General features: G+C 42.9%; 2 protein-coding genes across 2 annotated transcripts in view; one reads left to right on the top strand and one right to left on the bottom strand.

The window, feature by feature from the left end:
- Positions 1 to 159: 159 nt before the first annotated feature.
- On the bottom strand, positions 160 to 2,438 carry dus4l (dihydrouridine synthase 4-like (S. cerevisiae)). The gene is made up of 5 exons (XM_014153007.2): positions 2,093 to 2,438; positions 1,852 to 1,973; positions 1,470 to 1,710; positions 1,104 to 1,330; positions 160 to 509 (listed from the first exon to the last, which is right to left on the bottom strand). The coding sequence occupies exons 1-5, from the start codon at positions 2,176 to 2,178 to the stop codon at positions 235 to 237; spliced, it is 951 nt and encodes a 316-aa protein (XP_014008482.1). The 5' UTR covers positions 2,179 to 2,438; the 3' UTR covers positions 160 to 234.
- Positions 2,439 to 2,608: 170 nt separating this feature from the next.
- LOC106576112 (conserved oligomeric Golgi complex subunit 5) overlaps positions 2,609 to 12,969 on the top strand; it is a 104,411-nt gene continuing 94,050 nt past the window's right edge. Inside the window, 6 exon segments of the mRNA XM_014153003.2 lie at positions 2,609 to 2,677; positions 3,019 to 3,158; positions 3,352 to 3,409; positions 6,809 to 6,863; positions 7,334 to 7,403; positions 9,739 to 9,859. Of these exon segments, the coding sequence (XP_014008478.1) occupies positions 2,632 to 2,677; positions 3,019 to 3,158; positions 3,352 to 3,409; positions 6,809 to 6,863; positions 7,334 to 7,403; positions 9,739 to 9,859 (490 nt within the window). The 5' untranslated portion in view covers positions 2,609 to 2,631.

The raw sequence follows: 12,969 nt of genomic DNA, 5'->3' as shown, positions 1-12,969 counted from the left end.
TAACGTGTTTGGTTTTGTTTGTACCTTTTGACAATTTCTGACTGGACATGTTGAAGTGAATCTGATGTAACCTTAGTTTATTTAGTGCAGATAGAGGGTCACGTGCTCGCACACTGCACTCCTTAACTATCTGAATGAGATAAAAAATAAAAAAGGTAATATAGTAAATAAAAGCTTTTATTCCATTGGAAATATGATTAATAACATACACAATAAATTATACCCAGCCAGTGTTTATGATAGGCCTACTGTCTGTGTGTCTGGGGATCCATATGTGTTGTGGAGGTAGTCTATGACAGCAGCGGTGCTATGCAGGGAGTTGAACACCTTTCTCTCGGGTTGGGAGCTGACCCTCTCCAGCATGTAGATGAGGTGCTGGTGGAAGCAGGTGAAGGGGGTCCCCTGGTTCGTGGCGAAGTCCACCCAGTCCCACACACACTCAAGAGGGGTCTCATTGTAGCCAGCGAACATGGCCGGGTTGGACAACAGCCCCCGGGCTGCCATCACACCTACAGGACAAGGCACGTGAGGTGGGAAGTGTCTTGAGTGAGCCATTTAACAATAAAGATTCTGTATTGATATATTCTATCTTTCTCAAATTATTTCTGTGAATGGAACCTCTAGCTACCCATTTATGTACTTACAATGAATATATGTTAAGATGACACAATAAACAGATAATGATTTCCCTGGAGGGAATGAGAGGTTACAGAATAAATGCAGATGAAAAGCAGATAGTGTTTACGATAAGGAGTAAACAGTGGGCTATGCAGTTCTATGAAAATCAACCATGACAGTGGCTCCCCCCCAGAAACCCCCCATGTTGTGGTTTATTTTCATTGCACTGCCCAGCTTGTCATTGTGGATCACTTTGGCCTATATAAGGGGATTTAATATGAAGCTATTTCAAGCGTGTCTTTCCCATAGAAATAACTACACATGTGTAGTTACTAAGGATCTGTCTCATATGACACCCTATTCTCATACAGAGTGCACTATTTTTGACCAGAGTCCTGTGTGACTGCCTTTGGAGTCTCTGGTCACAAGTAGTGCACAATATTGGGAATAAAGAATCAATTGCGATTTGCACAAATTGAACTGACCATCAACTCCAGTGAGCTGGTGAGTGGTCTCCACATCTCGGAGGGTCTTTATGTCTCCGTTGGCGACGACAGGGACCGACAGGCTGTCCTTGATGGTCTTGATAGCGTCAAAGTGGACCGGCTGGTGGCGCTCCTCTGCGGTCCGACCATGGACCGTTATCCAGGACACCCCTGCCGCCTCTGCCTTCTGACACAGGTCCACCGTACGTCGCAGGTCCTTGTGAATTCTGGGAAAAGAGAGAAGAAACAACAACTACAAAAGGAACTTCGTGACACTTAGGTTGTTTGCAAAATAAAGCTTTACAAGCTCTTTTGTCATTGGAGTAAAAGTGAAACAATTATATTTGGTGATATAATCACTCTTACCGTATTTTGATGGAGGCTGTGTAGTTAGGATTGTCCACTTGGTTCCTGACATGTCGAACCATGTCTTTGACCAGCTCAGGTTTGTTGATAAGGCATGCCCCGTAGCCTTCCGACATGGCCCACCGCTGGGGACAGCCACAGTTGAGGTCCACTCCATCAGAGAAGGGTGCGACCACACAGGCTGCATCAGCCAGGGTCTGGGCATCACTGGCAGCAAACTGCACAATCAGAGGACGGTCAGCTGATGGGAGAGACAGAGAGCAATAAAGTTGGATTTAATTGACAGCAAATTGACAGTCTCCACACATCAAGACACCACGTCCCTATAGTTTGAGAGGCATCTAATATTTCCTTGAAGGAAAAAAAAGTGATCTCATATTACCTTCATTAGTTGTAAATTCACTGTCTCTGGCTTTGACAGAACGCATAAAGTCAGGAGCAACTATCATTGGAGTGAAGCAAATGTCACAGTCAAATTTCCTCACCAGTGACCTGAATGCCAACCTGGAAAAGTTGAAAATAAACGACGAGTTATAGCTATTGCTCAACCTACTTCAGCTATCTGCACAAAACCCAACTGCTGAACAAGTCATTGAAAATGTACCAAGATCAGACAATCTTACTTTGAATACCGGACCATAGGAGCACAGATTTTCAGAACTTTCCCTTCCGCAAACATGTCCATCATGTTGGTGGTCGTCATTTTCATAGACCGTACAGTATGTTTTTAATCACTGAAGTGAGCTAGCCAGTTAGCTAGCTAGCTAGCTAGATTGGCATGGCAATGCTTTTCTTTCCACAGTCGAAACTGTTTGTTGCATGCAGTTTATGACCTATTCTAACGTTGATGTGACTAGATAACGTTCATGTTTAATGTAATTAAGCTAGCTAGTTAGCTAAAGATGACAAACACCCAAATGCAAAGAATAACACGCGGTATGTTAGTGGGCGTGTCCTCCGAACAACCTTTCATGTTTTACCTTTGAACCTAAAAAGGATTTAAATATTATTTTTTATGTATTTATTTGATAAGTAACGTTATAACAATGAACTTTGATACAAATACAGATAATTTGATAATTTATTAAGAATAATAAAATGTTTGGTTTGGTTCATTTCCTGTCGCTGAAATTCTACGTCATCGTGTGATGAAGTGGCAAACATGGATGGTAGTAGAGAAGCTTCAACGAATTCACTGCTAAATGATGGTAAAATGCTATATTTTAAGTACTTTTCTGTCAGTCAGTTTTACTTCACGTAGGTGTATGTTTTTTTTTTATTTAGCTTGGTGTATCAGCCCCGTAGTCGTTTAGGAATGAGAGCTACCGAGTTGACTGTGCAGTCCATCATTGACAATTTACAGCAAGGCACCGTAATCGTTTCTGTTTGCAATACTTTTCTTTGCTTGTGATAAAAAAAAGTGTCTTTGGAAAAACGTTTGGAGTGGTATGTGTGTGACCATATTGTTGCTTTACCATGGGTAAGAAATAATCCAGGAAGTGATTTAGCTAGCTAATCTATTTTTCCTATTTATCCATCTCTTATACAGAATGCTATGCGGATTTTCTCACAGAGGACTTTGACGTGAAGCCGTACACAGCCCAGGCCATCCACCATGCTGTCATCGCAGAACAGCTGTCCAAGCTGGCTCAGGGTATCAGTCAGCTGGACAAGGAGCTCCACAGCCAGGTATACATGATACCTGTCACCTAAAACTGTATCTCACACATGTGAGACCCTTAGCCCCATATCTCTATCTATTATTATTTTAATCAGTTTGTTCTATACTGATGGCTAGTATGTATACATTTTCTGTAGGAAGGACACTTTTCCTTCATGTGTTGAATGACTTACTGACTGTGGTAAATATTTCTCCTGTCAGGTGGTAGCCAGGCATGAGGAGCTACTTGCTGAAGCTACTGGGATTGAGTCTTTGGAAGGTAACACACCTTTAGCACACATTTGTTTTTGTCATCATCATGGCACTTCTGACTTGCTGGAACAGGGGTTCTCAAAGTGGGGTCTGCGGACCCCTCTGTGCTTTTGGCCAAGGGATCCATGGCCTAAAGCCACGGATCCCTGTGTAATACAATACAAGTACTGTGGATACAATGTAATATTATGCAAAAAAATAAAAAAAATAACAAGTATCTTCTTATCCCTGGACAACATGGGCCTGGGAGGCTCACAGGGATATTGGTATCCACAGTACTCCACCAATTGATCACGCTCTCCACAGCCGATGTGAGTAAGACCTTTAAACAGGTCAACATTCACAAGGCCGCAGGGCCAGACGGATTACCAGGACGTGTACTATGAGCATGCGCTGACCAACTGGCAAGTGTCTTCACTGACATTTTCAACCGCTCCCTGTCTGAGTCTGTAATACCTACATGTTTCAAGTAGACCACCATAGTCCCTGAAAGATTATTGGAATCTGTGTGGTTAGCTGGACAGGTAGGATGACTGACAATAGTGAAGGTGAACAGGTGGTCATGGGTCAGGTGACAGAGGAATAGATGAGACTGAGGCAGGAATTCCTTTAACCACAAAGTGGCATATTTACTGGGTAGTCTGTGCTGTATAACAAAAGAAACAGAATAACATGTACCCAATCAAATTCAAATTAGAAAGTCAAATCATAACAATCATTCTCATTATTAACAGAATAAGGTAATTCAGCAATAAGGTTCCATAGGAATTCAATATGAAGCAGAATGGAGACATTTAGGGTCATAACCATTCATGTTAATCCAGAGAAGGATTAATGAAAATAAATTGTTCATTTATTCAATCTATAATCTCCATCAATTTGATATAAAAATTGATCAATTCAGCAAATCATTACGTTTCATATTTCATCCTATATGTACATGTAATTTCATTACATTTTAACAATATATATCAATGTCTGTAGGGCCGTGATCATTGGCCATTTACATAACACAATAGGTTTGAAGGGTGCGCTCCAATAACTATAAACAATAACTGATGGCACGCTCTCCCAATCGCAACAGATAGTTCAGATGAAAGGTAACAGATTCGGTGGATTTACGTTGATTCATGGACGCACAGAATGTCTGGATTAGACGGAGTTGAGGAAGAGAAAGCAGCGAGGTTGGGTGGTGTCGATGTCCTCCTTTTAATGATTTGAGATCTGTCGGTCATTTCCACCTGACCTAATTAAAGCGCCCCTGGCCCAGCTGAGCAAGTGGCCATGAATTAAAGGATGATTCCACCAACTCCATGGGCCTTTCTACAGTCCCTGTGCCCAAGAACATTAAGGTAACCTGCCTAAATGACTACTGACCCGTAGCACTCACGTCTGTTGTCATGAAATGCTTTGAAATGCTGGTCATGGCTCACGTCAACACCATTATCCCAGAAATCCCAAGACCCACTCCAATTTGCATACCGCACCAACAGATCCACAGATGATGCAATCTCTATTGCACTCCACACTGCCCTTTCACACCTGGACAAAAGGAACACCTATGTGAGAATTCTATTCGTTGACTACAGCTCAGCGTTCAACACCATAGTGGCCTCCAAGCTCATCACTAAGCTAAGGACCCTGGGACTAAACACCTCCCTCTGCAACTGGATCCTGGACTTGCTAATGGGCCGCCCCCCGGTGGTAAGGGTAGGCAACAACACATCCGCCACGCTGATCCTCAACATGGGGGCCCCACAGGGGTGAGTGCTCAGTCCCTTCCTGTACTCCTTGTTCATTCATGACTCCAACACCGTCATTAAGTTTGCTGATGACACAAAGATGAGACAGCCTATAGGGAGGAGGTCAGAGACCTGACCGTGTGGTGCAAGGACAACAACCTCTCCCTCAACATGATTTAAGACAAAGGAGATGATTGTGGACTACAGGAAAAGGAGGCCTGAGCACTCCCCCATTCTCATCGACAGGGCTGTAGTGGAGCAGGTTGAGAGCTTCAGGTCCTTGGCGTCCACATCACCAACAAACTAACATGGTCCAAGCACACCAAGACAGTCGTGAAGAGGGTATGAGAAAGCCTATTCCCCCTCAGGAGGCTGAAAAGATTTGGTATGGGTCCTCAGATCCTCAAAAGGTTTTACAGCTGCACCATCAAGAGCATCCTGACCGGTTGCATCACTGCTTGGTGTGGCAACTGCTCGGCCTCCGACCGCAAGGCACTACAGAGGGTACATCTCCCGGGCCAAGCTTCCTGCCACTCAGGAATTCATAACCAGGCGGTGTCAGAGGAAGGCCCTAAAGATTGTCAGAGACTCCAGCCACCCTAGTCATAGACTGTTCTCTCTACTACCGCACAGCAAGGGGTACCGGAGCGCCAAGTCTACTTCCAAGAGGCTTCTAAACAGCTTCTACCCCCAAGACATAAGACTCCTGAACAGCTAATCAAATGGCAACCCAGACTATTTGCATTGGCAACACAGACTATTTTCATTGCCCCCCCCACCCTCTTTTATGCTGCTGCTACTGTTTGTTATTATCTATGCATAGTCCCTTTAATAACTCTATCTACATGTACATATTACCTAATTTACCTTGACACCGGTGCCCCCGCGCATTGACACATTGACTCTGTACCAGTACCCCCTGTATATAGCCCCGCTGTTATTTACTGCTGCTCTTTAATTATTTGTTATTCTTCTCTTTTTGTTGTTGTTGGTGTTTTCTTTCAACTGCATTGTTGGTGAAGGGCTTTTACGTAAGCATTTCACTGTAAGGTCTACACCTGTTGTATTCGGCGCATGTGACAAATACAGTTTGATTTGATTATATACAGTATATTTTTTACATAAATGCACTGTAATTGAAGTTTAAAACGTCAATGTTTTCTCTCTGCTTCGTGGCAAAATGTGTAGAATTGGTGTATATTAGCTTTAAAGCTGCAACAACAAAACATCTCTGTGCCCCATGACAAAATGTTTAGAATTGCAGGAAATTAGCCAAGAGGCGGCCCTTTTTAAATGTTATTTTCCCCGGCCCGAGGCTAGATTGGTCCGGCCATGCACTTTAGACGTCACGGTAAAACTCATTGTAGACTATTTGTTTGTGTAATGATTATGAGGGTGTCCCTGATGAATTTGCTATCACAAAAGGGGTCCCCAGCCCCAAAAAGTTTGAGAACCTCTGTGCTGGAATATATGCTGTCATTGTAGTGCTGTAGACATTCCATAGGGGGCGCTGCTGTCACACAATTGGATATAAGCATCAGAGCATCTCTCAGTATTGAAGTGATTGTGGTCTATTTGAACAGAGAATAATGTTTTGTTGCATAAAAGCCAATCATATTTTTGTGTCGTGATATTGAGTGAGTTGTTTGTGTGTTGTTTCTCAGGGGTCCTGCAGATGATGCAGACCAGGATCGCTGCTCTGCAGGGTGCTGTGGACAGGTAGGTTAACCACTGATCTAGGACCAGATTCACATACCCCAAATCTCAACCTTAACTATTATGGTGATGAAGAAACATCTTATCCTGTATCAGTGGTTAGGTGCGCTATCTACCTACTCCAAGCTTATAAGACCATAACACATCATCACAGGGAATGATCAAGGCAAAATATGACCCTTTTGTGTTTAGTTTTTTTAATTTAACCTTTTTTAACTAGGCAAGTCAATTAGGAACAAATTCTTATTTACAATGTCATCCTAACCCGGACGATGCTGGGCCAATTGTGTGCCGCTCTATGGGACTCCCAATCACGGCCGGTTGTGATACAGCCTGGAATCGAACCAGGGTCTGTAGTGACTCCTCTAGCACTGAGATGCGGTGCCTTAGACCGCTGCGCCACTTGTGTTCAGAGACCCTCAATAAATCAGACCTCTAATAACAGCGCTCAACCTATTTGTTTTATCTCGTAGGATAAGGACAAAGATCGTTGACCCCTACAATAAGATTGTAGCCAGGACTGCCCAGCTCGCCAGATTGCAGGTATCCATCCATCTCCTTGTGATTTGAGAGGCATAATACTCTCTGTTGTGTTGATGGTGTTGTATTATTATATGGTCTGGGACTGAGGCTCAATAGCAGGGGGAAGATTGCCTCTCTAGTGTTCATTATTATCAGCACTCTGACAGCATCTCTACTTCTGCACTGGACTTGATTTCCATGTTTATTGGAAAGACATCTGAGGTAGAGAAATGGATCGACAGCATTTTCTTGGGTTTTTATTGTCTCTCTGCCCATTTTCAAGATAGGTACTTCAAGTTAGGCGCTGTACATATTGTCAAGGTCACCTAATGTCTCCTGGACAGTTTCCAGGATCCTCCTGTTTTAAATTGTAAAGATGACAATAACCCAGAGTCTTATAGAGGTCTATATTCCTGTATATGGCTCTAGGATGTCCTCTTCTGCCCTGTCAATACAATGTAACTATAGAAGGTGTCGGTGTCTCATGCCGTACTGATATGACTGCTCTGTACTCAATGGTTTACAACAAAGATACTGTGTGTTTTATTGACCGTTAACACAAATATTATATGACCCCTTTTACTCTTGTTGCACATGCCTGCCATTATGCAATCACTCCCCACCACTTTGGAGAAAGGCATATTTATAAAGGTGATTTATGGAACTGTGCTTTTGGAGGCTGAGCGTTCTTCATACCAGGATTCCTATCTGTTATGTAAAATGCATCTCTTTTTCTTGGTAAATCCTCCACTAAATTATACATATAGGCCACATCGTTTACAACGTTATCTCAACCTTGATCCTGTTCTCAGATTCAAGATGCTATCTTACCCCATGATATCACCATTGAGATTTTTAATCCACCATGCTATCAGTGCCCCCCCCCTGTTTAGAAGAAATCAATAAAAAGCAATCGGGTGTTTTTAAAAGGTTGAATTTCTACCCCTGTTAAAATAAGACTTCTTCTTGTGAGCAAACTGACCCTGTCCTGTCTGAGGCTGGGTAGCCACGTCTAGATAGAGAGCGAAATAGACTCTCTAGGTTTACGGGCTCTCAGTCCACACACGCACACTGCCTCCACACTGCAGCTCTGTCGTCTGTGGAGTTGAGGGGAAGGCTTTTTAAAAATGGATGGAATATGGCTTCAGTCCGAAAGGTTACTGTGATTCTAACTGGCTCCTTCCTCTCCCATGGCTCTGGCTCTGTGTTAGCTCTGTCTGTCTTCTGATGCTCTCGCTCTCAGCTTTGTGTGTGTGTGTGTGTGTGTGTGTGTGGTGTGTGTCTGTGTGGAGTGTTATCATTGTTCTGCACCACAGACATGCATCCTGCAGAGAAGATGCTAGTAGCAGGCAGGCATGCCAGGCTATAAAAGACACCTGGGAGCCAGAAATCTTTCTGATTGAGAGGGGGTCAAATACTTATTTCCCTCATTAAAATGCAAATCAATTCATAACATTTTTGACATGCGTTTTTCTGGATTTTTGTTGTTGTTATTCTGTCTCTCACTGTTCAAATAAACCTACCATTAAAATGATAGACTGATCATTTCTTTGTCAGTGGGCAAACGTACAAAATCAGCAGGGGATCAAATACTTTTTTCCCTCACGGTACATATTCTTATTCATTCCTTTACACTTGTGTGTGAAAGGTAGTTGTTGTGAAATTGTTAGATTACTTGTCGGTCGGAACTAAAAGCACAAGCATTTCGCTACACTCGCAATAACATCTGCTAACCATGTGTATGTGACAAGACGATTTGATTTTAGGGTATGTGTTTGTATTCTGCCCGTCTGTCTGTGTATGTTTCTGTCTGTGTGTGTGTTTCTGTCTGTCTGGGTCTGAAGGAGACCGGTAATGATCGGACTATAAATCCAGGGGGAATAGGAGAGTGCTTTGTTTATATTTTAGTCTAGTGTTCGCTCACAAAATGGCAGCTTCTCGGGCCACGCACAGATAAAGCATTCACACAGTCACAGAGGCTCAGGGGACAGACCCGAGGTCTCAGCTGCATCGTTTACTAAACCCAAACACACTGCTGACCTCTCTGTGTCCTTCAGCCCCAGACACAGCTCCACAATGCTGGTAGACACACAGTTATTATTACCACTATTACTATGCCCATGGTTGGCGTCATTGTTACTATATAGGCTACTATAGGAAACTAAATACTTGGAAATATCAACAGTGATTTGATTAGAGATCATTTCCAATGAGTGATCTTCAGTCAATTATGACAAAAGAGGATCGTTACATATTAGATTTGACGTTCACTCACATTTTGTCATATAGATTCAGAAAGACTGGTTCAGATGGGGTTGTATTTTGTTTTGGTTATATATTTTCCTATTTTTCCCAGGTGGCGTGTGACCTGCTGCGAAGGATCATCAGAATCCTGTACCTGTCCAAGCGTCTGCAGGGCCAGCTCCAGGGGGGAAGCAGGGAGATCACCAAGGCTGCCCAGAGCCTCAACGAACTGGGTGAGCGACCGTTGCCTGTTCACCTCTGATGCACTGTACTGACAGGGCTGCTCAAAGCCTCAACAAACTGGGTACTGTAGTACTGACATGGTTAACTCACCTCATTTGGGCCTACTGTAAAGACAGTGTAGATCAGGGATAGGCATCGCTAGTCCTGGAGTGTTTTTGATTTAACCGACCTGGAATGCCAGGTGTGTTGAATTTAGCCAATCATTGAACTGATCAATTCGCTCAGTTGATCAGGTGTATTTGGAACAAAATCCTGCAGTACCTGTGGCACTCCAGGGACAGGGTTGCTTTCCCCTGGTGTAGATGGGGATGAGGTCACCAAGGCTGCCCGGATCAGCCTCAACAAACTGGGTGAGTGACCCTGCTCATTCACTCTAATACTACTGACACTAAGGTGAAACTCCACTCATTTAGGCCTCCTGTAGAAGGTGTAGGTGGTGCTGAGATCACCAAAGCTACTCGGAGCCTCAGAGCTGGGTGAGTGACTTGTAGGAAAATGTTTGTACTCTAGGTTGAAGGTGCTCTTTGGTGAAGGGTAATCAAAAAACATGGAGTGCTCTTCATATTATTACTTTTTTTGGAAAGATTTTGTTATGTTGAATGTGCTGTTTATAATAAAGACATTTTAATTATATGAAGAGTGCCTTTGTCCTCCGTGTTCTTTTAAGAACATTCTGATTTGACTCTGGGACACTGCTTACGTCTCACTATAGCCTCAGCTTAGAACACAATAGGTTGGTAAATGCTGACGTACTCTTCACTGATTGGTGTAGTCACTTGAAGGTCACTGTTTTTTAATTTAGTACATTTTATTTAACCTTTATTTAACTAGGCAAGTCGGTTAAGGAAAAATTCTTATTTACAATGACGGCCTATCCTGGACGCAATTGTGCGCCGCCCTATGGGACTCCCAATCACGGTTGGATGTGATGCAGCCTGGATTCGAAACAGGGACTGCAGTGATGCCTCTTGCACTGAGATGCAGTGCCTTAGACCGCTGCGCCACTCGGGAGCCATGTAAGGGCGCCATGTAAGGCTCCCGAGTATGTACGGTTACTCAGGCTGGCTTTGGCTTAAATCAAACCAATGATTGACTGACAGACAGACCCAATGTTCAAAGAAACCCAATTTTCCTTGATTATATAAAGAAACAGCACTTTTTAACTACTAATAGTTTGATAAATAGCTTTACTGCAGGAAGTAGATCCCAAACTCATTATTCATTTCTGCTGCACAGGAACAAGATGATATTATCCCACAGTGCGGATGTCCTAGTATTTACTTTAAGGTGTTTTTGGAGTGCAGTGTTGGCTAAGCAATGCACAGGGCTTGATTAATACCTGACCTATAGGCCAGGCTATAGTCTGTAAATATATTACCCTTCTCTCTTTCTGTGACAACAAGATAGCTGTGTTTTCCCCACAAATGGATTTTAAAATGTTATACCATCGGAAACGTTTTTTTTTCCCTGGAAAGAGGAGAGAGTCTCGCTGGACACCGCAGCAGGCCCCTGCGAAACAATCATAGGGGCAGGCAGACACTTTCTTTACAGGAATCATGAGGATAATGCACTTTACTGTTTGACCAAATCATGGTTTTTGCATCCTAAAAAAATAGGAAATTTTTGAGTGACCATGTAGAATGTGCAGCTCGCACCGATGCGACCACTTAAAAAAAAATGTTACTCGCACAGCCAACTCAAAGAGCTCCTGAGCCAACTTTGACTCCCGAGTGGCGCAGAGGTCTAAGGCACTGCATCTCAGTGCTTGAGGCGTCCCTACAGACACCCTGGTTCGAATCCAGGCTGTATCACAACCCGGCTGTGATTGGGAGTCCCATAGGGCGGCGCACAATTGGCCCAGCGTCGTCCGGGTTTGGCTGGTGTGGGCCATCATTGTAAATAAGAATTTGTTCTTAATTGACTTGCCTAGTTAAATAAAGATGAAATAAAATAATAAAATAAAAAAGGGGCGCAAAATGCGACTAAATGGTTGCAGTCTGTAGGCCTGTTTTCAGGTATTCATGTGGTTGATTATCCCATTCATAGATGCAAACTACTTTAGCGCCTATTGACGATAGAAACTTCTGACCGGAGGAGTTTTGTTAAGAGCCCCAATGCTTACTCTAAACATTAATATACATCACTTGTGGTACTGTTTTGGAAACACAAAGAACGCATTTTTCATATCAACAAGAAGTAATTTTCAAAAAACAAAAGGCAAATTAATACACACCTTTTTCTAGGGTTTAGGGTTACTGTTTCCGCACGGCCATATCTCCATGTTACAGCGCTTGTTCACGGAAGACACAGCCAATTAGCACAGGTGGTGGCCTGTCTAGCATGCTCTGAACACCTGTGTGTAAGCTAACTGGGGAGGAAGTGTAGTGTAGTGTATGGATCTGTGCAAAACTGCTACAGGAAGTATCTTTTTATTTTTTATTTGAAAGATTCTTTCTCGCTGACATGAAAGATAAGGGGCATATTAGCGTATGTTTTGAAAACCGTTGCGAAAGCGATGGTTGAAGTTTCTAAATGTTAAAACACATTGTCGGAATTGTAGTTGACACGGAGCCAAATGTGGACGAATGTAATGGCTGAAAACCCTACATACGGAGAAGAAGGGTTTTCGAGAGCTCGGGGTTGATTTGCTTGTGCTCAATATTCTACATTTTAGTTACCGTAATTTCCAGACTATTAAGCGTACCTGAATATAAGCCGCACCCACTGAATTTAAAAAAAAAAGAAGATTTTGAACATAAATAAGCCGCACATGTTTATAAGCCGCAGGTGCCTACCGGTACATTGAAACAAATGAACTTTACACAGGCTTTAACGAAACACGGCTTGTAACAAAAATAAATAGGCTTTAACGAAACACGGCTTGTAACAAAAATAAATAGGCTTTAACGAAACACGGCTTGTAACAAAAATAAATAGGCTTTAACGAAACACGGCTTGTAATAAAAAATTTGCAGTAAGCTTTAGTTGTCTTTTTGCACCGAGTCAATTCCTCACGCTGCTGTTTCCAACGTCTTATCATCGACTCATTAAGACCAAGCTCCCGTGCAGCAGCTCTATTTCCTTTTCCAACAGCCAGATC

The sequence above is a fragment of the Salmo salar genome, chromosome ssa17 (assembly GCF_905237065.1).
Source record: "Salmo salar chromosome ssa17, Ssal_v3.1, whole genome shotgun sequence".
Classification (NCBI taxonomy): Eukaryota; Metazoa; Chordata; class Actinopteri; order Salmoniformes; family Salmonidae; genus Salmo; species Salmo salar.
Note: the sequence above shows the minus strand (reverse complement) of the source record. Positions and strands in the feature narration are given on the sequence as shown.

Excerpts from the sequence above, each read along its gene's own strand:
- dus4l (XM_014153007.2), bottom strand. The coding sequence starts at position 2,178 with ATGAAAATGACGACCACCAACATGATGGACATGTTTGCGGAAGGGAAA. Across the intron at positions 1,974-2,092 it reads CCTATGGTCCGGTATTCAAA|GTTGGCATTCAGGTCACTGG; the intron begins GTAAGATTGTCT and ends CAACTTTTCCAG. Across the intron at positions 1,711-1,851 it reads TGAATTTACAACTAATGAAG|CTGACCGTCCTCTGATTGTG; the intron begins GTAATATGAGAT and ends CTCTCCCATCAG.